At 45.7% G+C, this 24,422-nt stretch overlaps 2 protein-coding genes across 2 annotated transcripts in view; both read right to left on the bottom strand.

Moving 5' to 3' along the window:
* Positions 1–19,937, bottom strand: part of mdfi (MyoD family inhibitor) — a 26,257-nt gene extending 6,320 nt beyond the window's left edge. Inside the window, 4 exon segments of the mRNA XM_068741979.1 lie at positions 786–923; positions 10,124–10,256; positions 10,259–10,301; positions 19,798–19,937. Of these exon segments, the coding sequence (XP_068598080.1) occupies positions 786–923; positions 10,124–10,256; positions 10,259–10,301; positions 19,798–19,937 (454 nt within the window).
* Positions 19,938–20,492: 555 nt separating this feature from the next.
* The window catches only part of foxp4 (forkhead box P4), a 45,314-nt gene continuing 41,384 nt past the window's right edge, over positions 20,493–24,422 (bottom strand). The window contains exons 14-17 of the mRNA XM_068741924.1: positions 22,823–22,944; positions 22,174–22,240; positions 21,275–21,447; positions 20,493–20,652 (exon numbers count right to left, since the gene is read on the bottom strand). Of these exons, the coding sequence (XP_068598025.1) occupies positions 20,505–20,652; positions 21,275–21,447; positions 22,174–22,240; positions 22,823–22,944 (510 nt within the window). The 3' untranslated portion in view covers positions 20,493–20,504. The remainder of the gene's footprint in view (positions 20,653–21,274; positions 21,448–22,173; positions 22,241–22,822; positions 22,945–24,422) is intronic.

Here is a 24,422-nt window from a genome sequence, read left to right as displayed (position 1 = left end):
GTTTGCAGCGTTGAGGTGGGGTCCGTTCCTGAAGTCAGGAAACCCAACTGAAAATCACACCGACGACTAAAACACACTCCAGGAAGAAAAGCGTGCCCAGATGCGTGCTGTGCGACTAGACACATGTTTGTCCCTTAGTTTCACTCTTATAAAGAAGAGAGGAACGAGAGGAGGACTCCGATGGCTGGATGGCACGAAGCAGCAGAACCACAACTGGACTTGAACTGATGATGTGAGAAGCTTAAAACCTGCGACCAGCAGGACAGGAGAGCTACGATTCCAGATTCTTGTAGATGTGGTGACAGAAGTGCGGGTGGATTCCATCGTGAGCGCCAGAAACCGCCATTAATTGGTTAAATACACGACTCCAACAGGCTAATAGACAATCAATGACGTTTTCTTCACATGTGGCTAAACACCAGATTCTAAAATAAATACTCTGGATGCAATCTTAATCAAGGCTTGCATGACGCGCGTCGTTCTCGCCGTGCATTGTGATACCGGAACGACTCCATTCTGACAGACGGAGAGCAAAAGGAAGGAGGAAGGAGAGTGGAGCAGAAGACAGGAGGAGGAAATGTGTGAAGATTTGGGTGCAGCCAGGCTTGTGTTTCACAAATCAGAAACTGGATGCAGCTATTTCTTTAAAATGTATTTGTTAAAGGTCAGGATACTGTGACTCATCAGAGCAGTGATGGCTAACGGAAATAAGCCTCTCACTGGTGTCTCTGAACGTGTGAACGTGTGAACGTGTGAACGTGTGCATGGAGCTGCTGTCGACTCACAGGTGATGCTCTTGTTGGGTGTCGTGAGCTCCGTATGCGAGAGGCTGCCGCTCCACCTGTCTCCATCCTCGCCTCGCACCCTTTCCGGAGAGCCATTTACCCTCAATATGAGGGGCTCGGTGTAGGTGTGGGCCACATCTAAAATCAAACAAACAAGCAATACATGTGTAATCAAAGGCAAAACACAACAAACCTTTACGACACTATGTGAAGCTTTTTGCTTTTTCTTGTGGAAGTAGTTTCCCCGTGTGGAGTGAACCCGTCTGGCCCCCCCCCCCCCCCCCCCCGCGGTCATTTCCCCTTCACTGGCACTTAATTAAAACTGCAAAGTTCTGCTGACTCCAGCAAAGCAGAAGATTTTGTCTGTGGGTATGTTGTGTGTTGGTGTGTGTCTGTGTGTTGGTGTGTTGTGTGTTGATTGTTGGTGTGTTGATTGTTGGTGTGTCGAGTGTGTTGGGTGTGTTGAGTGTGTTGAGTGTGTTGGGTGTGTTGGGTGTGTTGTGTGTTGGTGTGTTGATTGTTGGTGTGTTGATTGTTGGTGTGTTGTGGTGTGTTGGTGTGTTGTGTGTTGGTGTGTTGTGTGTTGGTGTGTTGTGTGTTGGTGTGTTGGTGTGTTGAGTGTGTTGGGTGTGTTGTGTGTTGGTGTGTTGGTGTGTCTGTGTGTCTGTGTGTTAGTGTGTTGTGTGTCTGTGTGTTAGTGTGTCGGTGTGTCTGTGTGTTAGTGTGTTGTGTGTCTGTGTGTTAGTGTGTCTGTGTGTTAGTGTGTTGGTGTGTCTGTGTGTTGGTGTGTTGAGCGTGTTGGGTGTGTTAGTGTGTCGTTGTGTTGGTGTGTGGGTGTGTGTTGGTGTGTGGGTGTGTTGGTGTGTTGAGTGTGTTGAGTGTGTTGGTGTGTTGATTGTTGGTGTGTTGTGGTGTGTGGGTGTGTTGGTGTGTTGAGTGTGTTGGGTGTGTTGGTGTGTTGAGTGTGTTGAGTGTGTTGGGTGTGTTGAGTGTGTTGGGTGTGTTGGTGTGTTGAGTGTGTTGGGTGTGTTGTGTGTTGGTGTGTTGGTGTGTCGGTGTGTCTGTGTGTTAGTGTGTTGTGTGTTGGTGTGTTGAGCGTGTTGGGTGTGTTAGTGTGTCGTTGTGTTGGTGTGTGTCTGTGTGTTGGTGTGTTGAGTGTGTTGAGTGTGTTGGGTGTGTTGAGTGTGTTGGTGTGTTGGTGTGTTGGTGTGTCGGTGTGTCTGTGTGTTAGTGTGTTGAGCGTGTTGGGTGTGTTAGTGTGTCGTTGTGTTGGTGTGTGTCTGTGTGTTGGTGTGTTGAGTGTGTTGAGTTTGTTGGGTGTGTTGAGTGTGTTAGTGTGTTGTGTGTTGGTGTGTTGAGTGTGTTGGGTGTGTTGTGTGTCGTTGTGTTGGTGTGTGTCTGTGTGTTGGTGTGTTGAGTGTGTTGAGTGTGTTGGGTGTGTTGAGTGTGTTGGTGTGTTGGTGTGTTGGTGTGTCGGTGTGTCTGTGTGTTAGTGTGTTGAGCGTGTTGGGTGTGTTAGTGTGTCATTGTGTTGGTGTGTGTCTGTGTGTTGGTGTGTTGAGTGTGTTGGGTGTGTTGAGTGTGTTAGTGTGTTGTGTGTTGGTGTGTTGAGTGTGTTGGGTGTGTTGTGTGTCGTTGTGTTGGTGTGTTGGTGTGTTGGTGTGTTGGTGTGTCTGTGTGTCTGTGTGTTAGTGTGTTGTGTGTTGGTGTGTTGAGTGTGTTGGGTGTGTTGTGTGTCGTTGTGTTGGTGTGTGTCTGTGTGTTGGTGTGTTGTCTGTCCTGAACGTGCATCTGGAATCAGTTAAAGCCAAACCCCTTGGGAGTGTTTCGGGGTCTGTGTTCATGCTTGTGAAACCTGAAATCTGTGTGGGTCTATGGTTGTGCCGTCTGTGCTTGTGAGTGGACATGCATATATGTGCATGTGCGTGTCTGAGTGTGTGTATACGTGCATTTCAAATGAACAAGATAGAAGATTCCCACAAAATATGCATACAGTATGCTTTCACAGGTGCCATACAGTGCTTTAATGAAGCTCCTTTTTATGCAGACACGCACACGCACGCACACGCACACACACACACACACACACACACAAGAGGCCTTCAAAGCAGGGCAAGCTTGGGCCTCCAAGAGGTGCAGACTCATTCCTGGGCAAATGGGAGCCAGCTGGGTTTGATAAATACATACATATACACACGAACACACAAACACACAAACCAAACCACGTCCTGTGCATGGACTCAACCCTTCCCGGTTATATTTATTTACTCTATCCGCTCTCTCTCACTTCTATCTGTCCTCTCTTTCCTGTCCCTCACCTCTCACTATTTGTCTTCAGTTTACATTCCATCTCTGCATTTACAAAATGACGACTTCACATATGTGCTATAATTATAGATTTATTACCACCTTTACTGGCAGATAAATACAGTGTGGATGTCGAGGTATCCCAGTTGTAGGAAGTTGACTGAAAAACGTGGATAGGTCGCTTTGAGACAAGAGACAGAGAGGCCGTTGGACGCTTTGGACTGTGGCTCCACTTTTATTCCGTAAAGCATAAAGAGAAGAAAATGTGATACAAATAAGAGTCAAGAGTCAAAGATACAATACATAAGAAACTCATATAATGAAGTTGTCAGTTCATACCTTTTTGTAAAACTGAAATGCAGTTAAATTCATGCTGCTTATTAATAAATGAAATGTTGTTTCCATATTTAGAGAGATCACTTGGACTTCTCTCGGGCTGAGCTACAGTATATGTGGATGGTCTTTGTAGCCTCCTGGTACAACCCTATCAGTCACTGCACAGCCAGACATGGCTGCACACTGCAACTTAATGCACAGACCAGTCATTCTGCTTTATGTGCTAGTAGAGCATAGCCTACAGATGAATCCCTATTTTGATTGGTTGATCAAAGAAGTTAGTCGTTAATTCTTAAACCAGAAATGACCATTTCCTCTGGGTTTGTACTCACAGCAGTGAGACAGATGTCGTCTTGTGTTTTTATTAAAACGAATGACTCATCGATCCACTGAAGAAACAATGAAATAAATTGTAATGTCAATTACCAGCAGCTGCAGTGCCCCCCCCCCCCCCCCCCCCACCAATGTTTTCAGTGGTTCCAGTCATTTTAATTCCAAACAGGATGACTCTACAATATTACCCACCTGTGGAGTTCCTCAGCCCTCGGGCAGGCTGACAGCGGCCATCTTCATTTTCCCCGAAAACGTATTACATAAAGGTCGAGCTCTGAATCACTTGGTTATGTGAGGTGGTCGAACCTTGATGAAGAGGAACGCTGTTTAAGGCTCAGAGGATTTGTTTCTGCCTTTACTTTAATGAGTGTGTGTGGGTGTGGGTGGGTGCGTAGGTGTGTGTGTGTGTGTGTGTTGGACACTATGTTTGTGTAACTCTAACCCTAAACAGGACTTGATGGAATGGGAAGCACTTCCTGTTCCTCGATTGAATTGGACAGTGCTACACAAACAACACACATACCTGTACTAAAACACATAAAACACATATACTTACACGCGTATCTTCCCACTACCAGCTCTCTCCACTCACACGTTTGTCTTCTGCATGTGGTAGCCATTTCTAAAGGCCATGCTGGATCCATTAGTCTCAATCAGCCGGCTTCAGATATGAAAGCCTCGAGTGAAAACTGCTGCCCTGCACACTGCCAAATGTCTAGTTTAGAAAGGTGTGCGTGTGCGTGTGTGTGTGTGTGTTACTGTGTATTATATGTAGTTATATTGCTTTGGATGACATTCTGCTTTAATAAGCTTTGGCTGTCCATCCATCCATATGCCTGCCATACAGGAGCACGTCTTTAGACATTATATTTGATCATTCCATAAGCAGTTATCAAATAACAAACAATCCTTATGTTATAACCAGCCACTGTTCTTCGGCTGGTGTCTGTTTTTTCAAAATACTGAGGATTAATCACAATTTCTTTTACCGAAATGACTTCAAATGACACATAAATCTAAGGCAGCATTTATCAGTTACACTCATTTCTCCTTCTCCTGTTGTTGTTGTTGTTTTAAATTGTCCTCTGGAAGCTGCTTTTGGTTTCATTTATGTCTTTATCAAAGCCACATGAGAAGCCAACATGAGCAAACGGCAGGGAAGGGAAGGATGATGATGCTGCAGAAGTTATCTTCAGAGATGTCCAACATTAACACACGAGAACAGATTACAGATTACAGATTACAGATATGCTGTATCTGAATATCTGTTTAGCACCCGGACATTTTTCCTGAATGTCCAATCATCTGGTCACCTGAGCCGTCCGTACATCAGCACAGTAGTCCTTGCCATGCGGCGATTCAGACTCCTGGTGCCAACCATGAGTTAAAAGTATGTGGGTCTTATAACCGAGTCAAAGCTCTCTCTCGCTCTGTAAACATTCAAAACCACGATTGTTGGAGCTAAACACATCCCCACCAAAGCCCTAATGCCATCCAAGCAGGCCTTCAACCAATTACGCGCTGGCATCAGCATCAAGCCACTAAACCGCACAACCTCCAAGACATTTCTGAGATCTGAGAAAGATGAGCCTCTAATTCAAATCAGCCAGAGCAATCAAGAGCTGCTGAGCAGATCTGGCTGTGTTTACACGTGCGTGCGAGTGTGTGTGAGTGTGTGTGTGTGTGTGTTTGTTTGTGCATACTTTGCCGTGCATCCATGCGTGCGTGCGCATGTGTGTTTGTAATTTGGTGTACCAACACGTGTCAAATTTTAGTTTCCTAGTAAACAAACAGTTAGCTGGGAAAACAAGCACGTATGGATCACATACTGGTTAGTATAAAGACACACAAACACACACATGTTGCATGGGTTCGTAAATCATGGGTCACTTCCTGGATCACCTGATCTCTGACGGCGTGACGGAAGTCACTGATAATAATAATAACCTTCATTTCTCACTTATAATAGTATAAAATACTGAAACTGGTTCTCTTCTCTGCATTCAGCCCCCTCTCTGAGAGAGAGTTGGCAGCTACCGTGCCGCCGCCCAGGGGCCGGATCCAGATGGAAGCCGGTACCTGGGTCAAAGGTGCCGAGCCAACAACAACAAAAAGAAACGACATGTTTTCCTGCGCAGAGAAACAGACTAACTCCAAAAAGAAAGGCCCAGAGTTATAGGTCTGCATGAACAGTAAGTGGAATCACGCAGTTGTCAAAGTATAAATAACATATTTGAAGACCGTGCAATGACGTAATGCATGAATATATAATATTACAGTAGTAAAATATTGATATATAGTCATTTTAGTCTTGCAAATATAAAATAGTGATTAAATAGAGTATTATTCTGTCCTGAACGGCCTGATACATGTCGGTCATATCAGCCATTTATGTGTCCACACTGACGCCACGCTGACCCATCTCTGAACACATCATGAAAGAAAACCGGGTACAGTAAGACGAGATGAAGAGCAGCTGAGCTGCAGTAACGACTTTGGTCGGCACCAATGCCCCCGGCCGCTGACCGAGTCAATCCACATCACCGGGACTCTGAGCGGGACGAGCGAGATAAGAAGAAGAGCACAACGCAGTGCTTGTATTTGTATTCCTTCACAAACATACCTGTACATGTACAAAGAAAGACATGGTTTAGCTGTAATCCAGCCAAAATGTGAACGCACCCACAAGGCATGACCCGCCCTCCACACACACACATTGCACAGAGGGCCTGTGTGAGTGCGCCACTGGAACGCCCAAAACGAGAGATTATAGCTGCTGAGAGAATGAAGCACTGTAAGCTCATTAAAGACAAAAACTGTCGGCCATTGGACAGGCTTAAGGGGAATTTAATTGTGTTACATTGTCTCTGAGGTTCCTGGGAAAACACTGTGCAGCTGCTTTGCTGACTGAACGCAACGATGCTGCCTTTAATACAAGGAGCTCGAAAGAGCGACGCCGCCACCAGACAAGCACACAAACACACGGTAACAGCACAGCATGGAACGAGAGAGAGAGAGAGAGAGAGAGAGAGCAGGGGACACAATAATAAGCAGGAGCAGCAGCTTCTCAAATGTTTGCAAAGTGGTGAAGAGAAAACGGCATGCTCATTTTCATACTTCAAATATTCAGTAAAAATTCCCCAAATTGCTCCCAGTTTATTTTAATCTCACTGAGAAACCAAATTAGACTCAAGCTTCAACAAACCTCAAGAACTAAAAGAGAACCAGTCGGCAAATAGCAGCAGGAGTGAAGAGAGAGATAAAATAAACACAGACAGAGCAATGATTCTACAAACGTGAGCGGCAGGATGAACAAAGTGATGCTAACGGGCGACTGAAAGGGAAATCGGCCAACTCACTGATTTCTCTTGTGTTTTAAGCAGCAAAATAGTGCCAACACTAGCTTTAAATTAAAATAAAGAACCCTCAAATGATGATGATAAGTCAATCAGAGTTAAAACCATGACTGCAGTGATAGGAACGTTGCTCTCTTTCAAATTAAAATTTCAATCTAAAAACTAAAATCATACTCAGCCATAATACAGAGAATGACAGACAGAAATATTAACATGGAAAAAGTGCAGAGAGGTGGGCAACAAAATGAGCAGCAGAAAAATGAGCAGCAGAAAAACGAGCAGCAGAAAAATGAGCAGCAGAAAAATGAGCAGCAGAAAAATGAGCAGCAGAAAAACGAGCAGCAGAAAAATGAGCAGCAGAAAAATGAGCAGCAGAAAAACGAGCAGCAGAAAAATGAGCAGCAGAAAAATGAGCAGCAGAAAAATGAGCAGCAGAAAAATGAGCAGCAGAAAAACGAGCAGCAGAAAAATGAGCAGCAGAAAAATGAGCAGCAGAAAAACGAGCAGCAGAAAAACAAAGCGCTGGAGATGCCACTGAGAGAACGTGGGAATGTAGCATGTGGTGGTAAAACGCTCCTCTCTAAACAGACAGCCTCATTGAATCTCCATGGCTGAGTGAGAAGCACTGAAAGCAGCAAGAGGCACACATCTGTCAATGCACGCACACACACACACACACACACACACATCACCATTCAATAGTGTGCTAATGAATGAATGCTCATTAACAATCCAAGAACCAAGCGCCAAGAAGGATAAACCTCCCACCCAGTGCTTTGTGATTGGCTGATCCACAGCCAGGTGGTAAAACCTTCAGACTAATTCAGTGGGAGAAGCCACAGGTGTACTTTACGTTTGCTTCCTGAGCGCAGGTAACTTCCGCTCAGCTACAGGAACATGTTCAGGCACAAACTTGCTCTTCAATAATTGTATCATTAAACATGATCATTAAATCTTATTCTCGACTCTACTCATCCTGTTAAACCACAATGTAGCACGGGACAGAGATGTACGTGTGACTCCATCAAGCACTGCAGAGGCCGGTTCCCATAGCAACAAGCCGTTTACACTTCCCCTACTGCTCACCTCGCCACACCTACGCTAATGATCCCGTAGGACCTGCAGCCGGTCAACGCTGACAGTTCCTCGCTGAGTCGAAGGGAAACATGAATCATTTTCAGATGAGTCATTCAGGCACAATATTGTTCTGCGTGTGTCTGCGTCCCCCCCCCATCCTGCCCAGCGTCAGCCGACCCATACCGTGACCAATCACATCAAGGGAAAGGGTCATGGGTTCATTCCCAAACTCTCAGGGGTCCCATTGTGGCCTTTAAGCCTTCCAGCGGTGCTGAATCGGCCTCACGTCATCCGAGGTGTCTCGTCCAGCACACACAGATCACCTGGAATCATTCATCCGGAACAGCAGCGACATCATTAAACAAGACATATCGCTGCTCAATTCCATTTCCTGTTAGAAAAATGGAGAAATGTTGCTAATTAGAAGGGTCCACATACCTCCACATACCTCCACATACCTCCACATACCTCCACATACCTCCACATACCTCCACATACCTCCAAATATCTCCACATACCTCCACATACCTCCACATACCTCCACATACCTCCACATACCTCCACATACCTCCAAATATCTCCACATACCTCCACATACCTCCACATACCTCCACATACCTCCACATACCTCCAAATACCTCCAAATACCTCCACATACCTCCACATACCTCCACATACCTCCACATACCTCCACATACCTCCACATACCTCCACATACCTCCACATACCTCCACATACCTCCACATACCTCCAAATATCTCCACATACCTCCAAATACCTCCACATACCTCCACATACCTCCAAATATCTCCACATACTTCCAAATATCTCCAAATATCTCCACATACCTCCACATACTTCCAAATACCTCCAAATATCTCCAAATATCTCCACATACCTCCACATACCTCCAAATATCTCCAAATACCTCCAAATACCTCCAACGAGCCTTGTGAGATAAATGTCATACAAACAAGCCAATATGCAGACGCCTACAGGGCGTTAGAATTCCGTACGTGGCAGAACATATACGTGAATCATCAAAGAGGAAATTCATTTGTTTGCAGGAATGTTAAACTGAAAAGTAACAGACTTTTGCCGACGCGCATTTCTTTCCTAAAAGTAGCCAATAACAATCTTTTCCTCGCCCTAACCCGGGCTCGCTTCCGTTGCCTAAACCGAACCGCAGGCCTGAGTCTGGATTAAACGGAGTCACAGTCCTGCTCTGTTTACATGGCGCTCACCCACAACCTCCCTGCAACTCCAGTGCGCCACATACATGCAGCTTTTCATTTTGTCAAATAAACACTGAACACGGTCCCGGCCGCCATTGCATCTCTCTGTTTGAGCAGGCAGCGTTGTGGAGTAGACCCGCTTTGTGTTTCCGTGAGGACGCCTTTCACCTCGAGAAGCGGGACGTCAGGTAGAAGCCGACGAGGCGTATACGAGTTCATGTCTTTTACGTCAGTGTCAAACTAAATGCATCCTTAATGATGTTTAAACGGGAATATCCATCTGGGTATCAGGATTCCTTTAACGCTGACTGGAACTGGTTCTGATATCACCTGGAAATCAATGCCGGCGCTTCCTTGTCCCATTGAAGACAAGACAAGTGGGCGTTTCTTTTTTTGTTGTTGCTGTTAAATATGAAAGAATTCTGAGACACCAACCAAAAACATGATAATCTTTCCAGGAATGACTTCAACTCATCCTCTGAGGCTGCCATTATTACCGGCTTTAAAGTATTAAACATGGTGAAGCGCTTTGAAACGTCAATGCACACCTTTACCTGTTTAACAAAGGGGAGTAAACCATTATGCTCTTGTTTTGAGGTTAAGCAGATTTCACACAGCTTGCCAACAGGAAATAACATTTCACAGTCAACACTCACGAACATGCTGCCTGTGTCAGATCAAGCGTCTTCCTTACCTGCTGCAGGTTGCGGCTTTGTCCTCTCTGTGGTCGGAGGCGCGTGTGGACTTGCTTGTGGCGCTGGCAGACCGGGGTGCCCATCATCGGGTGGCTCTGGGGAAGGAGCGCGCCTCTCCTGATCCATGGGCGTGGGCCGAGCTCTCGTGAGAGAAGACAAAGGGGCCGAGGAGTGAGCCTGGAGCACAAACAGGAGTCCGTTAGGGACTGCATCGGAGCGGTTCTGCCCAATTCGATTGAGCAACAGCCCAACAGGCCACGTTTGCTGCGCATGTGTTGAACCGCCATGAACGTCACATGACATTAGCATCAATGAAAAGCCCATTTTAAGGGATTCATTTTCACACGTTTTCACACTTACGTTGAGTAAATAATGACTATACAGTACAGTTTTTATGGAACCTATGCAGAATCAATACGAGCTATAACATGATTAATTAGAGCAAATAAGGATGACGATAAACACAAACACAAAACATGACGACAAATGAACACAGCGAGAATCGTGCAAGAAAATGTAATTCAATTAGACACACATCACAGCTTTACAAAATTTGGAAATAGTACATATTAAGCTAAAAAAAAACACACATTAAAACTGTGATTTTGGAAAGAGTATTTTACTCAAAAATATACATTCTTGCAAGAAACTCGTAGCGTAGTGCGACACGCGTAAAATAGATTTACTGTCATTTGGAGGTATTTACTATATGTTTAAGTGAAGTGATATCTCATTGATCTAAAGTTAAAAAACAATTACAACAATGCAATTCAACTGTTTTTGGCACAATGCAAAGTCTTAGCTTTTGCTGACACTGCAGGAAAAAGTGGCTCAAATCGAACTTGTTTTTCTCATTTGTGACTCAGATGCTGTTTTCTTTTCTGTTCCACGTGGTTCTAGATCAGGATCTGATGACAGCAGTGTGAACACGGATTCTGATCCATGTGGTTCTAGATCAGGATCTGATGACAGCAGTGTGAACACGGATTCTGATCCATGTGGTTCTAGATCAGGATCTGATGACAGCAGTGTGAACACGGATTCTGATCCATGTGGTTCTAGATCAGGATCTGATGACAGCAGTGTGAACACGGATTCTGTTCCACGTGGTTCTAGATCAGGATCTGATGACAGCAGTGTGAGGTCTCATTTGAGTCTTTTATATAATCTTTTATAATTAACCTTCCTACTCATCGATACCAAATCACGTGCTGGTGATCAGCAGCTTTTTTTATATCTTTTTTTATGAATGGAGTAAGATGACGCGTTGAGTCCGTTACCGGAGCCACCGGAGTTCTCTCTGAACACGTTTGCTGATCTAATCTTCTTTTCCTATTGATTAAGGTTGTTCGATCCTCTCTTGCGGTATTTTGCATTGCGCCTCGTGCCAACGCGTGCTCGGCGCGCGCGCCGCCTTTGCCAAAGCAGCTCGGCCAGCTGTTTGCGCGCTCCCGTGCTTTTTCTCCGATGCTCCCCAAAATGTTTGATCACCTTTAATAGCAGCGCTTCGTGTTGAACGCGCGTGATCGCCGCAGTTCACCGAGTTCACGCTTTAGATAAACGAGCCCGCGCTTCAGAAGTTTGAAGAAGTTTCTGGAAGGCGGAATGGACGCTCCTCGAAGTTCACACGCGTGCACGCCACCTCGCTGCAAACCGAAGGTCTCTTTGATCATGAATAAATACACTCCGAGTGACGGGGTTACCTTCGTGCACGTCTGCGCCCTGCTTCCCAAAAAGCGCGTCGCGACATGCTCGGAGCGCGCCGCGCTGCAGCCGGAGACGCGCCTCTTACCTTCTCCGGCTCGGGCACGGCGCAGTCCAACTTCGGCTAATTCATTGTCCGGCCACTCCAGCTGGCCTTGTCCCCTGTCCCCTGTTCCCTGTCCCCCCGCTATTGTCCCTTTACGCGTCCACCTCGGCGGGTTCCGGCAGCCTTCATGAAGGTGTCCCAGAAAGCCATGAGTTTCCTCCCCGCCTCCAGAGGTTGCTGTCTCCGGCTCGCCCCGTCCTGCAGCAGTCCAGATGTGCAGTTTGTGCGTCCCTGCAGGCGGCGCGTTGCTGTTCTCCAGCCTTGTGGGGACGCACGGAGAGCGCACGGAGGGCGCACGGAGAGCGCACGCAGGACCCGCTCGGCCTCTCCTCACACTGTTGGACAGGAAACTGCAGTCGGCGCTGCTTCTGCTTCCTGCAGGCTACAAACGAGTTGGGCTGAACTATCCTGTCATATAATTACCCCGAACCCGAACCAGACAACGCACGAACACGGGCCAGCTCTGGGTCCATAGGGGGGGGGGTTTGTCACTATAGTGTTACAATAAACACATTTTATTTTGCATGAGTCACTGATTTCCCTTCAGATTCTGGGAGGACTCAGTCACGAGGCCTTTTCTTTTTACGATGCCCCCACTGCCCCGGGGGGCCAGAGTGACTCATCCTCATAATAGTCATAACAGACTCCTCAAAGAACAAAGCATGATATAAACCCAATCGAGTTTAATGTGTTAAACGACCACGATTCAATCAGACTTGAAGCCTCGACTGATCCACAACGTTGTTGAGAACATCTGGATCAAATGGTGTACAATCATTCATATGTGACACTCGGGCTTTGTAGAATCTGTGCTCTGTGTGGGCTTCAGGTCAGAGGTCGTGTGGGCTTCAGAGGAAACGAAGAGGTTTCAGACAAAGGCAAAATGACAGAGAGAGAGGGAGGAGTGAAAGTGGAGCAGGATCTGCTGAGACCTGTCTCCAAGTATTATTTTAAACTTCTGACATTGATTTTTACAGCAGTTTGGAACGTCTGGTGTGACTCGCTCACTCACTCAGAGAGAGAGAGAGAGATAGACAGAGAGGAGGGTGAAAATGTGGTTCCAATCACTCACAAAGATGCTTTTGTTCTGGGGCTCTCTCTCTCTCTCTCTCTCTCTCTCTCTCTCTCACAAATATACTGTTTCATCCACTTCCTTATCAGACACACAAGTTCTCTTGGAAGAATAAAAAGCAAACCTGTGAAACAATTTAAAGCCACCCATTTAAAACGGACCAGTGACCGGACAGAGCTGATAAAGTCCGATTAGCATTCGAGCAAGAGAAATAATTAATTCTCTTACAGATGGAACAAGAAATGGTGAAACATGAAGCTGAGCTCGAGAAGACGGTTTACCTGCAACAGACAAACAAACGACAACGACACCAGGTACCTTCTTGCTGTGAGGCAACAGCGCTGACCACTACGCCACCACGCCGACCTGTAAACAGGACAAAGAGATGCAGGAGACCAACATTCAGAGGAGACCTTTGGACGGAGACACACGGGAGGCCTTAAAGAGGAGCAGGTGGAAACAGGAGACTATTATGTGTCTTTTTAATTTATTGTTATTTTGCATCTATTGAGTCATTTATTTTTATTTTATTTGTATTGTTAAATGTCGATGATTTATGTACGAAGGACTTTCAAAGGAAACAAGACTGCAAGGGCTTTTTAGAAATGCTCCTCTTAGACAGGATGTTTGACTGTACTTGTACTGTAATACATGCTACTGTGTGACTGTACTTGTACTCTAACATTCTATCTAATAAATATATTCATCATATTCAGACAAGGAGCAGCCAATGAGCAGACGCAGAGGTGAAAAGAGAGAGAAATGAAATATCAAAATAAAAGAGCAAAACAAGCAAAGCTCAAAAATGAATAGTGAACAGCTGATGCCTTAATGAGGAAGTAATCCTCTTCCAACTTGTGCAGCAGGGTGTGAGTCAGGAAGGAGGGGCAGGAGGGGCAGGAGGGGCAGGGGGGGCAGGAGGGGCAGGAAGGCATGTATTTGTTGACTCCCAGGGTCTGTCTGGACCTCAGTGCGCTCCACGCTACCGGGACATAAACATGTATACAAAACCTCCTCTGCACACACAAACTTGCTTGCAAATGGACAATGCATGGTCTCACGTGCACACACCACGTGCACGGCTGTTCAGATGCGTACTAAGAAATGTGTTCAGCGCTTCGGACTGCGGTTGATGCCAAACATTAGCGCGCCTCAGAATGGCCTCTTTGTGTGCTACTTTGCACCCTGGCTCACCTCGTACAAGTACAAGGTTCTACTTAGCATTCGCGAATTGTTCATGCACTCAAAACGTGTTCCTATATGTGAGTGTGTGTTTGCGTGCACGCAGCGCAACGGGCTTAAGATGGGGTCTCTACCAAAACCAAATGTCGGGGATTTGAGCGCCAAGTGTCAGTTTCCTCCCCGTCGACTAAAAGAAGTTCACTAAAAGCAGAGGATTAAACAAAGTCTCAACTTTCCAAAAAAACACAACCCCCCCCCCCCCCCCCCCCCCCCCCTCCGGTGGGAGCACACCCACAACGCAGAGCAGAAGTTAAAAGATAAGCTGTAGGGCATGAAGCAAACCCACGAGGAGGTAAAGAAGTTTCTACGAGCATCTCACAAGATTCAGCCACACTTCAATGTACTACAGTGTAGTTTTCTGCTGTACTCTGTACTCTCTGGCCCTCCCTGTTGGTGGATCCATGTCAGTGGAGCTCCGAGCTGTTTGTTCCTGGGTTTGTGTTTGTGTGTTGTCCGGTTTGTTTACTCCGCCTGGTGGCCAGTTTCTGTATCGCAACGCAGCCTGACCTCTGAAGGCCAAGTTCAGATCTGATCAGCAGCTTGTTGTCACACCAGGGAGGGATCAATAACAGCTATAAGAATATATGACAGGTTTTCTGTGAGACTGTGAAGTAAAAAAAAATATTACAGTATTTTCTGTATTCAGAGGTTACATTATTAAAACAAAACTGTTCTGAGTCCTGCAACAGCAAATAATCCAGGACAGTCACTGTCATTTATTGGTAGATAATTAATTTGATTTAATTCAGCTCTAAGACAAATAATTTTCTGTTTCACAGGAAGCAACATGTTTTTGGATTTTATGGTTTCAGGTACAAATGATCTTAACAGGAACGCTTGGTGCAGCGCCAATGATTTATGAGCTGCAAATTAATTCACATTCACATTTTAAATTGCATACCATTTCATTTTTAAAGTCTTGCTCTACACTTTCAGTTTGTGTCTGTGAGCGCTTGTGAGGGTGTCAGCACAGCAATGTAAAAAATGACGGCAAAGTTGAATTTTATAGTCTTGTCAAAATGGAAGCTTGTGGATGTCCCGGCATTAAATTTCAATAGGCTATACAGATTGTTTTGTTCAACATATATATTTAACTATTAACTTCACCTCCATATTTTATGTAATTATCCATGTGTTAATTCTAGCATATAGCATAGCAAGTACCGGTAAAATAAAACCATAAAATCAGTGTTTAACTATTGTGAATAGTTTCAAGGTATGTTTTAATTTTTACGAGCAGTTTAGATGAAGCAACACTTATTTGCAGGACCTCGTCTTGGCTTGTTGCAGTTCTAATTCTCTTTTCGCATTTAAACGTATTTCAAAAAAGAGATTTGTATGTAATCAAAAGCCCAAAAGCAACGATTAAAGTGAAAAATAATTGTAATGCAGCGGCAGAATTATTGGTCTTCTCTCAAGTGAGGAACTACTGCTCTGCACCTCTGGAGAAGAAACAAGGATGCAGTCGACTCTAGAGGACAGTGTAATAAGTATTTTATTGCATTTTATAATGCCATTGTCAATAATTAGTACAGATTACATGCAACTAGACCTACTGTACAGTTTTTTATTGTCTGCATGGACAGACACAAGAAGATTCAGGTTACAAATACACAGATATATGTGTGTGGTTTTATACAGCATGAAGGAAAGGGCAGTGACTGGCATTACATGGCTACCTGGGGTGGGGGGGGGGGGGGGGTCAGAGGGCTGAAGCCACCACCCAGTCCCTGTCCCTGCCTCTTCCTCAGGTCACACTTTCAAATAACAAGAAACAAAACAAAAACAAAGGATAAAGAGAGGTAAACAGGTAAACTGAAACTAAGAAACCGCTGAAAATGTACACACGTTCCTAAGGTCGAACCAGAGGAGCGCTGAAGTGGTCGTTCCATCAGATTCTGGCTTTCTACTGGATAATGGCGTCGGGCGAAGCTCCACTTTGAGAGCCCCGCCCCCCTCGCGAGACGCCTCAGAACTGTCCAATCACACATCAGGTTTTGGGCTCCCTGTAGCCAATAGGAAGCAGGCTGGTTCTGGAACACGATAAGGTGGATGTTCAGGATAACGTCAGTAAACGTGATCAGTGGAGTGGAGTTTTGGAAGTAGCTTGATTTATGTTTGGTTACGTTGCGGTTTGGTTACAGTTCAGGCGTTTGGACCAAGCAGAGGATGAGCTGCATCTCTGAGCGATTCCAGTATCAGCATGTTTGATCATGTTTGATCTGCTCCGGTGGCACCGGTTCGTTACTGGTCACCGCCGGAGCGCCTGCTGATGATTGACAGCTCTGTGGGTTGCAGTTCAGCACAGGAATGACAGGGGTCAGGGTCAGAGGGAGGGGTCACAGGGAGCTGGACACGTGTTGGCACCTGAGAGGACCAACTGCAATGCCATTTTGGAGCTCCGCATTTTTAAAGCAAGAGAGGGGCTACATATTCTTACATTTCTTCTCTTTCTCTTTTATCTATTTTCAGAGGTTTTGGTCCTGGCGTTGAGAAAAAGTTCTTCTGAGGTATCAATACATAATGAAGAAACTTTTTACTTTGTTTTCCATTAGTTTTTTCTTTCCTTAAAAATGCATAAATGCAGTACAGAGACAAAACAAAAGTATCAAAATAGACCTAGCTAAGATAAATATACAAACAGATGTTACCTAAACCACTGATCTAGCGTTTATTCTTTAAAAAAAATGTTTTTTTTAGCGATAATACACTTTAAAAAAAACATCAGCGTCCCAGACGTTTTATGAAGAACTGAAAAAGTGAAAACAATAAAAACAAAACTAATAAACCAAGATACCTGCAGCACTTAATATGATAAATACATATACCTCAGCATTAGCAGTACAGTATAGGAATCAGAGCGGAAAGCTTTACAATAGCTAAAAAAAGAAAAGAAAGAGAACTCAAAGGAAAGTTTGGCAAAGAATGTCCTGGAGAGACGCGTCGAGCGTTACTATACAAGAATACGAGCTGCGTGAGACTGGGACAATGTACAGCTTGGTTCCCAGCGCGCCTTTACGCGCGCGTCAGGGATCATCCACGTACCGGATCGATCTGGGTATTACTAGTGCGCGTGATGAGTTTCCTTAAGCGCGTGTTCGTTTGTTTTAGTGAAGTGGGCGTGGCGGGTCTGGTTATACTGATGCACTGCCTGTCACGCGCCTGTGTGTGTGTGTGTGTGTGTCTGCGTGCTCGCCGTTGCACGGATATTCCGCCACGCAGCCGTTACCGACTGGTTGCCCATTGGCTGATGAGAATATGCGTGCACGCGGTCAAAGCGCACCGCCGTCACACCGGGTGCAGGAATGCAATCCGTGCTAGTGAGAATAATGCACTGGAGCGCGCGCACGTCGCGACACGCTGAAACAGGGAGCGCGCTTTCCATGCAGTTCAAGGAGAGGTAGTCGTTTTAAAATGTCTGTTTTTGGGCTTGAGCGGATGTTTCAGGGCGTCCAGATCAGCAAAGACTTCTTTTTGCTGTTTCCTTGTTTTTGTCGGTCACACAGTAAACGTAAGAATAATTTTGGCATTCATTATTATTAATATTATTATCATCCAAGCAGAGTGGAGAAGAAACAACGAAGAGAGTTTAGTCTCCCTTTGGCTGTGAGTGGAACCACTTTGAAAAGGAGGTAGTGTTATTTTTGGTTTTCATCTCGTTTCAACAATATGCCGTCGATCACGCTGTCCTTTGTTAGAAATCCGTCTCTAATGCGACAGGAAACGTCCCGTTTGAAGACAAAGTCACCAGAAAGGTTCGTTCATCAAAGGAGAAGAACATCTTCTGAAGTGCAAGAGAGAAAGGATGAAGACATGAACCCAACTCTTCATCACTTGCTTCCTCTTCCATTGGGGCGTAGTTTTTCTCTTGCTTCCTCTTTATTGTAAAGTTAATGTAACTCCTGACTGTCCAAAGCGGTTTGTGAGCAGCCAACTGCGTTTCCTCGAATCAAATTTTCAATGTAACAGAAAGTAAATCAGGCTGATGGTGGGGGGGGGGGGGGCATTATTCTCAATCTGTGTTTCGGCTATCTGTTTATGGGTACGGATATAGATGTAAGCCTCATCCGCTCGTACCGGGGGCCAGTCCGGATCGTGTTTAGAACACGGTCCGGCCTTCGTGTGGGAGCGACACGGTCTCACCTCTAAGTGCTTCATTCTTTTCTTTTCTTTCTGTGCAAGGGTTTATTAATCCTAGTTTTTGGCCTCATCCCTAATTTGAGTCATTCGTAACATCTTATCTTGCACAAGCTTTGATGTCTCCTAATTCTCGTTTGCTTCACACACTTTGGTTTCTGGAATGGGCAGCACTGTAACTTCAACACAAAAGCTTCACGAAGACAATAAGAACAATTCAAACTCCTGGTTTGCTGTTTCTTTTGGCCAATTCTTTAAGAAGAAGAAATACATCTAAAAAAAGAAAAAGATTTTAAATTAATTAAAAGTACAGGGTTTTTGGTCTTCTACATATTTCTTTGGTTACCTGAAATAAAAATAAAATGGGAAGGAGCAGATAATGGAGTAAAATAAAGGTTAAATTTGGCACCGTAGAGAGGAGTAATGCTTTTATGCTCATGAAAAAAAAGAATGTCGGGTGTTTTAACTTTTACACAAACTCTCATTTTAAAATGCAGACCGCCCCACACGGGAACGGGAGAGCGTGGAATTGAACTTGAGCAGAGTTGCCACATTTGGGTTCCCACAGAAGGAAGTCCACCTTATTTGTTTATCAATTTGGACACAGTTCCAGGTGGAACCTTTGTGGGATGAGGTATTCTCTGACTGCAGTAATAATATATTTATATATATGTATTTTAAAGCATTACTGTAATTTCTTAACTAAATACACAACCAAACACAGGTGCACGAAAGAGATTAACAGAGATAATCTGTTAAATAATCTGTCTGGATAACGTCATCTTTAAGTGCTATTTCCAAATTTCTTTACTGCTGCACTTGGGCAGATGGGGAGAGGGGCAGGAGAGAGGGGCACCGGGTGGGCTGGGGGTATCACAAGCTGGGGCAATACTGCGCTTAATTTCTACACTTTTGTTTTTTTTTTTTTTTTTGCCAATACTCATTTTGAATGATGTTAACAGCCAGAGCAACTCAAACAATTACAATACGAAAAGAACAACAGGGTACGTTGAAACGGAACGCCACTGTGGAAATATTGATCCTGAAAAATAAACAGTGATAAAAGCAGCAGATCAGAAACAAGGAAATGGAGAAAGCTACCACACGTTCTGTTCGTTATATTCCGTCATCACCAACAGCCTTTCTCTTCTAGTCACAATATTTCTTGAGATGCTCTCTCTCCCTCTTTTCTCTCTGCTTCCTCTCTTTTCCTGAAGGGTTCCGAGCTCATCCCTCCATTTAGCGGGGGGGGGGGGGGGGGGGGGACAGCACCAAATGGTTCCCATCCTGCAGTTTGTTTTGGGGTGGGGTTGTAAGTGGGGTAGGAAAATGAATTTAATGTAATTTTTTTATCATTTAAAAGCAAAGAGTTCATAAGACGTCCAACACTAAGTGTCTTTCTTGGGGCTAACGATTGGACAGGGACCCAGGGCCACGCCGCCTCCTTCCGGTCAGCCTTGGCGTGGACTCGCATGGGAGCCAGCTTGACGGACGCGTTGGAGCGCTGCTGGAGGTCATCTTCAAAATCGTTCCTGAAGCCCGACAGTTTCATTTCAATCAAATCAATGAAAAAAAACAACAGCAAATGATTGGCTAAGAGAAGAGGGGGAAGAAGGAGGGGAGTATTTCACAGTTCCCGGCGACTGCTCCATGTCTATATACACATAATCCTGTGCGTGTCTCCTGACGCACACGTGCCTGGGGGTCTGCGCATCTAACGAACAGGCAGCCCGAGACAACAGGGGAGGGTGGAGGGAGGGGTGTGTCCGAACCTCTGAGGGGTCTCTCCCGAGGAGGATGATGGGCCGTGGTTTGACAAAAGTGTGTGTGCATGTTTGTGTGAGCATGTGTGCATCGAGTGGTGTTACACCTCTAGGCCAAGTGCTGGAAAAGAAACTCATGGAGGTAAAGCAGTGCTCCACAGGTGAAGGTCACGGAGGTCACCTAACCCTGTTTGGAGTTTTTCAACGCTGTCCTTTGTAGCTTGCATTTTCTTGAAAAACAAAAACAAACATTCTATTTTCTCTTTCTTTTCTCTTAAGTGTACTGTAGCTATCTTTTCATCTTCACGCTCACGAGGGATCGATGTCTCGTCCCTCTGCTCTCTTTTGGATATGTCCTACTCCAGCTCCTCGGTGGGAAGGTCTTCCTCGAGGTCACGCTCGTCGCTCGGAAACGCCAGGCTGTGCGTGATGCCAGCCAGGAGGGAAACGGGCCGGAGGTCCTCCTCCACCTCAGTGGGCTCCTCCTTCACATGGACCGGGTGGCTGGGGGGCAGAGCAAGCGGCTGTTAGCTGGACAAGCTGTTTCTACAGAAACAGGAGCATTTCTGGTGCCAAACATTTGTTATGCATGTTCAAATCAAACTTTATTTTGACTCGTGTAAAGCGATCTACATGTTGTTGTTTATTTAAGATTCCTCCATTCATCCATCCATCTTCTGAACCGCTTTATCCGTTACCGGGTCGCGGGTCATTCTGGAGCCTATCCCGGCAGTCAACGGGCACACCCTGGACGAGTCGCCAGGTCATTGCAGGGCCACACACAGACAGACAGCCACTCACAGCTATGGAACTTAGCGTCACCAATTCACCCAATTAGCATGTTTCTGGTGGTGGGAGGAAGCCAGAGAACCCAGAGAGAACCCGGAGAAGTCAATTTGAACCTGCGACCTTCTTGCTGTGAAGCCACAGCGCTAACCACTGAACCGCTGAAGCGAAAAACCAACCACGAATCATAATAAGACGTGTATATTTTATTCAGCTTGCTGATGCCAAATGTAAAGTAAGTGTTAAAACACTCAATGAAGGCAGCCCTTTATGTTTGCGTGTGTGTGCGTGCGTGCGTGCGTGCGTGTGTGTGTGTGTGCGTGCGTGCGTGCGTGCCTACCTGTACTGTTGAGGGCTGAGCGTGGGGCTGCAGCTGCCGTTGCTGTTGACCTGCTCCACGGTGGAGCTGACATCATCGTGGCCCACATGCAGCATGTTGAGGCTGGCCACAGACGAAGGGCTCAGCAGGGAGGGGCTGTTCAGCAGGGACAGGCTGCTCTCTGCCAGAGCCGCCTGCACACGCGCACGCGCACGCACACACACACACACACACACACACACACACACAGGTCAAGTCTCTTTAAAAAGAAAGATTTCTGATATAACTAATAAATGATAAATAAAATCAGAAATCTAAATGAATGGTGTATTGAAAAATAGAAAATAATAATAATAATTTTAGACACAAGATGTTTAACATTACAATAACTGTCAGTTTTTCTTTCTGAGAGCTTTTCCATGGCAAATTGAAATCTAGCAACTTGCTGGTGAACTTGGCAGACCACTAGGGGGCACTTATATACAGTGCTGTGTGTGTCCCTGCTGTAGGTGTGCACGCATTCAGATGAAAGACTCGATGCAGGAATCTAAAGGGAGCCATGCAAACACAATGACACGCCAACGACCGCAGGGGAGACAGGTCGCACCGGTGGACGGGTCTCACCCCCCAACAGGTGACACCGTACAGTAGAGCAATGTGTGTGAGTGTCGGACTGGGGAGATGGGTTGTGTGTGTGTGTGTGTGTGTGTGCACAGAGGTAGGGCAGCAAATGTGTGTGAGAGTGAGGTGGGAGGGTGGGAGAGTGTGTTGGTGTGGCGGAGAGAGGTGTGTGAACGTCGTTAGGGAATCCGCTAATTATAAGAGGGAATTGATATTAGTGCCCTTGATTGCGATTGGTTGCTGTATAGAGAGAGAGAGAGAGAAAGAGAGAGAGAGAGAATGAGAACGCCATTTCTTACCTGGTAGCTGGCGTTTAGGGATCCAAATCCCAGGCCTGAAATCATGTTTTTCACCAGAGTGGGACTTCTGCAGACACACACGCACGCACGCACACGCACACGCACACACACACGCACACGCACACGCACACGCACACGGAATCGCAGATTAACCACGTGCGTCAAAAATATTTTAACTCAGTCAAAGCACTCTGACAAATATCACAGATCTGTTTGCTCCAAGAAAGACACACACACACACACACACACACACACACACACACACTAACAGATGCTAAAACACACAATATGCAAGCATCTAATATCTGGCGTGCAGGTGTCTGCTTGTGTGTGTGTGTGTGTGTGTGTGTGTGTGTGTGTGTGTGTGTGCAATTATCCCTGGTTTCTGTGAGAGAGAACATCTGTTTACATTCGCTAACAAGGCTTTTTCCTCACACAGCTGCTCACTAATGGTGTCGACAAACAGAAACACAGGACGCTACGCGCCGTTTAGCCGGCAGCCATTTCTGTTCCCCGGCAATAATAGAGTCAATTCAAGCAATCATAGTGCCAGCATGCATAAGCTCACACTCACATCAACTTCAAGTGTAAGAAAACACGTTTGTGAGTACAGTGTGTGTGTGTGCGCGCGCGCATGTCATGCACTTACCCGGTCATCTTTGGTGGTCTCCTCTTTTGGTATTCAACTTCATCCACAGTCCACACGGCCCCCTTCACGTTCTCGACACGAACAAAACACTTGTGTAGACTCAGGTTGTGGCGCACAGCATTCTGGGTAAAGGGCCAGAGAGAGAAGAGAGAGAGGGGACGAGTCAGCTGAGTTAAATGTTTTTTTTATTCACATTTTCTTTCATTTTTAAGTTTATTTGTTCTGTCTTTAAATTAACTTTCATTCTCCCTTCTGACTTTCAGCAGAGAAAAATAATTGAAAGCGCCCGGCTATAAAAAAGGTATGAAATAAGGAAGCCTAATCTTGACTTGAGATGATTTCAGATTCCTCCTGTCTGACTGTGGCCGGGGAACACATCTGGAATTTAATGGCTCTCTCTGAAATGTGTTTTTGAAAAGCAACAGAACAGCCTGTGAAGTTGAATTTGGTTCCTCTCTATCTGGAGGTGCGTTCAAGCGCCTCGGGTCAGGGCGTGTTCACAATGCTTTCCAGTTTGACGTAATGTTACCCTCTCAGAAGAACGGCCCGAGGATAATCCTATTTTTACCCATCACTTCATTTTGGCGTGCACGCCGCGGCTTCGTGGAGCAGCGCTAACGCAAGCTAGTCGTTCTCGAGCAGCACCGTTTCTCCCTGAATTATTCTAATTCATCGTCAGCACACACATGCACACACACACACACACACACACACTCAGACAGGCACACTGCTATCTTCGTCTCACCCCCCCGGGACAGGCCTCCCTTTTCATCTGCTATTTGTAGTTTGTTCATGCCCAATTTCATTACCAATTTTAATTCGTCTATAATTAAATCCTGCATATTCTCTCTGACATGCTGCTCTAAGCCGAGCGGGAGGGACAGGCCAGGCGTGCATCAGTCCTCGCCGTAATTACACACACATGCACGCACGCACAAACACTCACACATAATTACACAAGCCATAATCAGCGGCGGAACCCTTTCTCCCCCGCATCCCCTCAACCCCTGAGCTGTGATGCTACGTTTTGTAAATGAGTCTGACCCCAATCTGCGCCTACCACCCTGACAGCGCGCGCGCACACACACACACACACACACACACAAACAAACACACGCACGCCCACCGGGGCTATTGGAGCGCTATTTGCATTCGTCTCCGTGATGAAAGCCTAATTCTCACAGTTAAAACATTAGCAGCCATTTACAGTGGGTCACAGCACATGTGTGTTTCCTCCGGGCGATGGTGGAGGTGATGACGGCGGCCGGGGGGGGGGGGGTTATGGTAGGAGGATTGAATAGTTTTTTATTAAAAAAAAAAAAAAAAAGCATTTGCTTCCGTTTTGTTTACAGGTGTTACTGGAAGAGATTCAGATTGAACAACTTTATTGACCAGCAGCACAACCACAAAGGTCAGTGAGGTCATAAATAATGAATACAAAATTACACTAACTGGCAGTACTAATAAAAACAAATCCAGTCGTTTAAAACAACTGCTGTCTGCGTTGAGCAGCTCGACCGCAGAAGGAGGAACGTATTTGGAGTATCTGTTCGTTCTCCCCGGAGGAGCACGATAACGGCGCCCTGAAGGCATCGTCCTG

The sequence above is a fragment of the Brachionichthys hirsutus genome, chromosome 8, assembly GCF_040956055.1.
Source record: "Brachionichthys hirsutus isolate HB-005 chromosome 8, CSIRO-AGI_Bhir_v1, whole genome shotgun sequence".
Lineage (NCBI taxonomy): Eukaryota > Metazoa > Chordata > Actinopteri > Lophiiformes > Brachionichthyidae > Brachionichthys > Brachionichthys hirsutus.
Note: the sequence above shows the minus strand (reverse complement) of the source record. Positions and strands in the feature narration are given on the sequence as shown.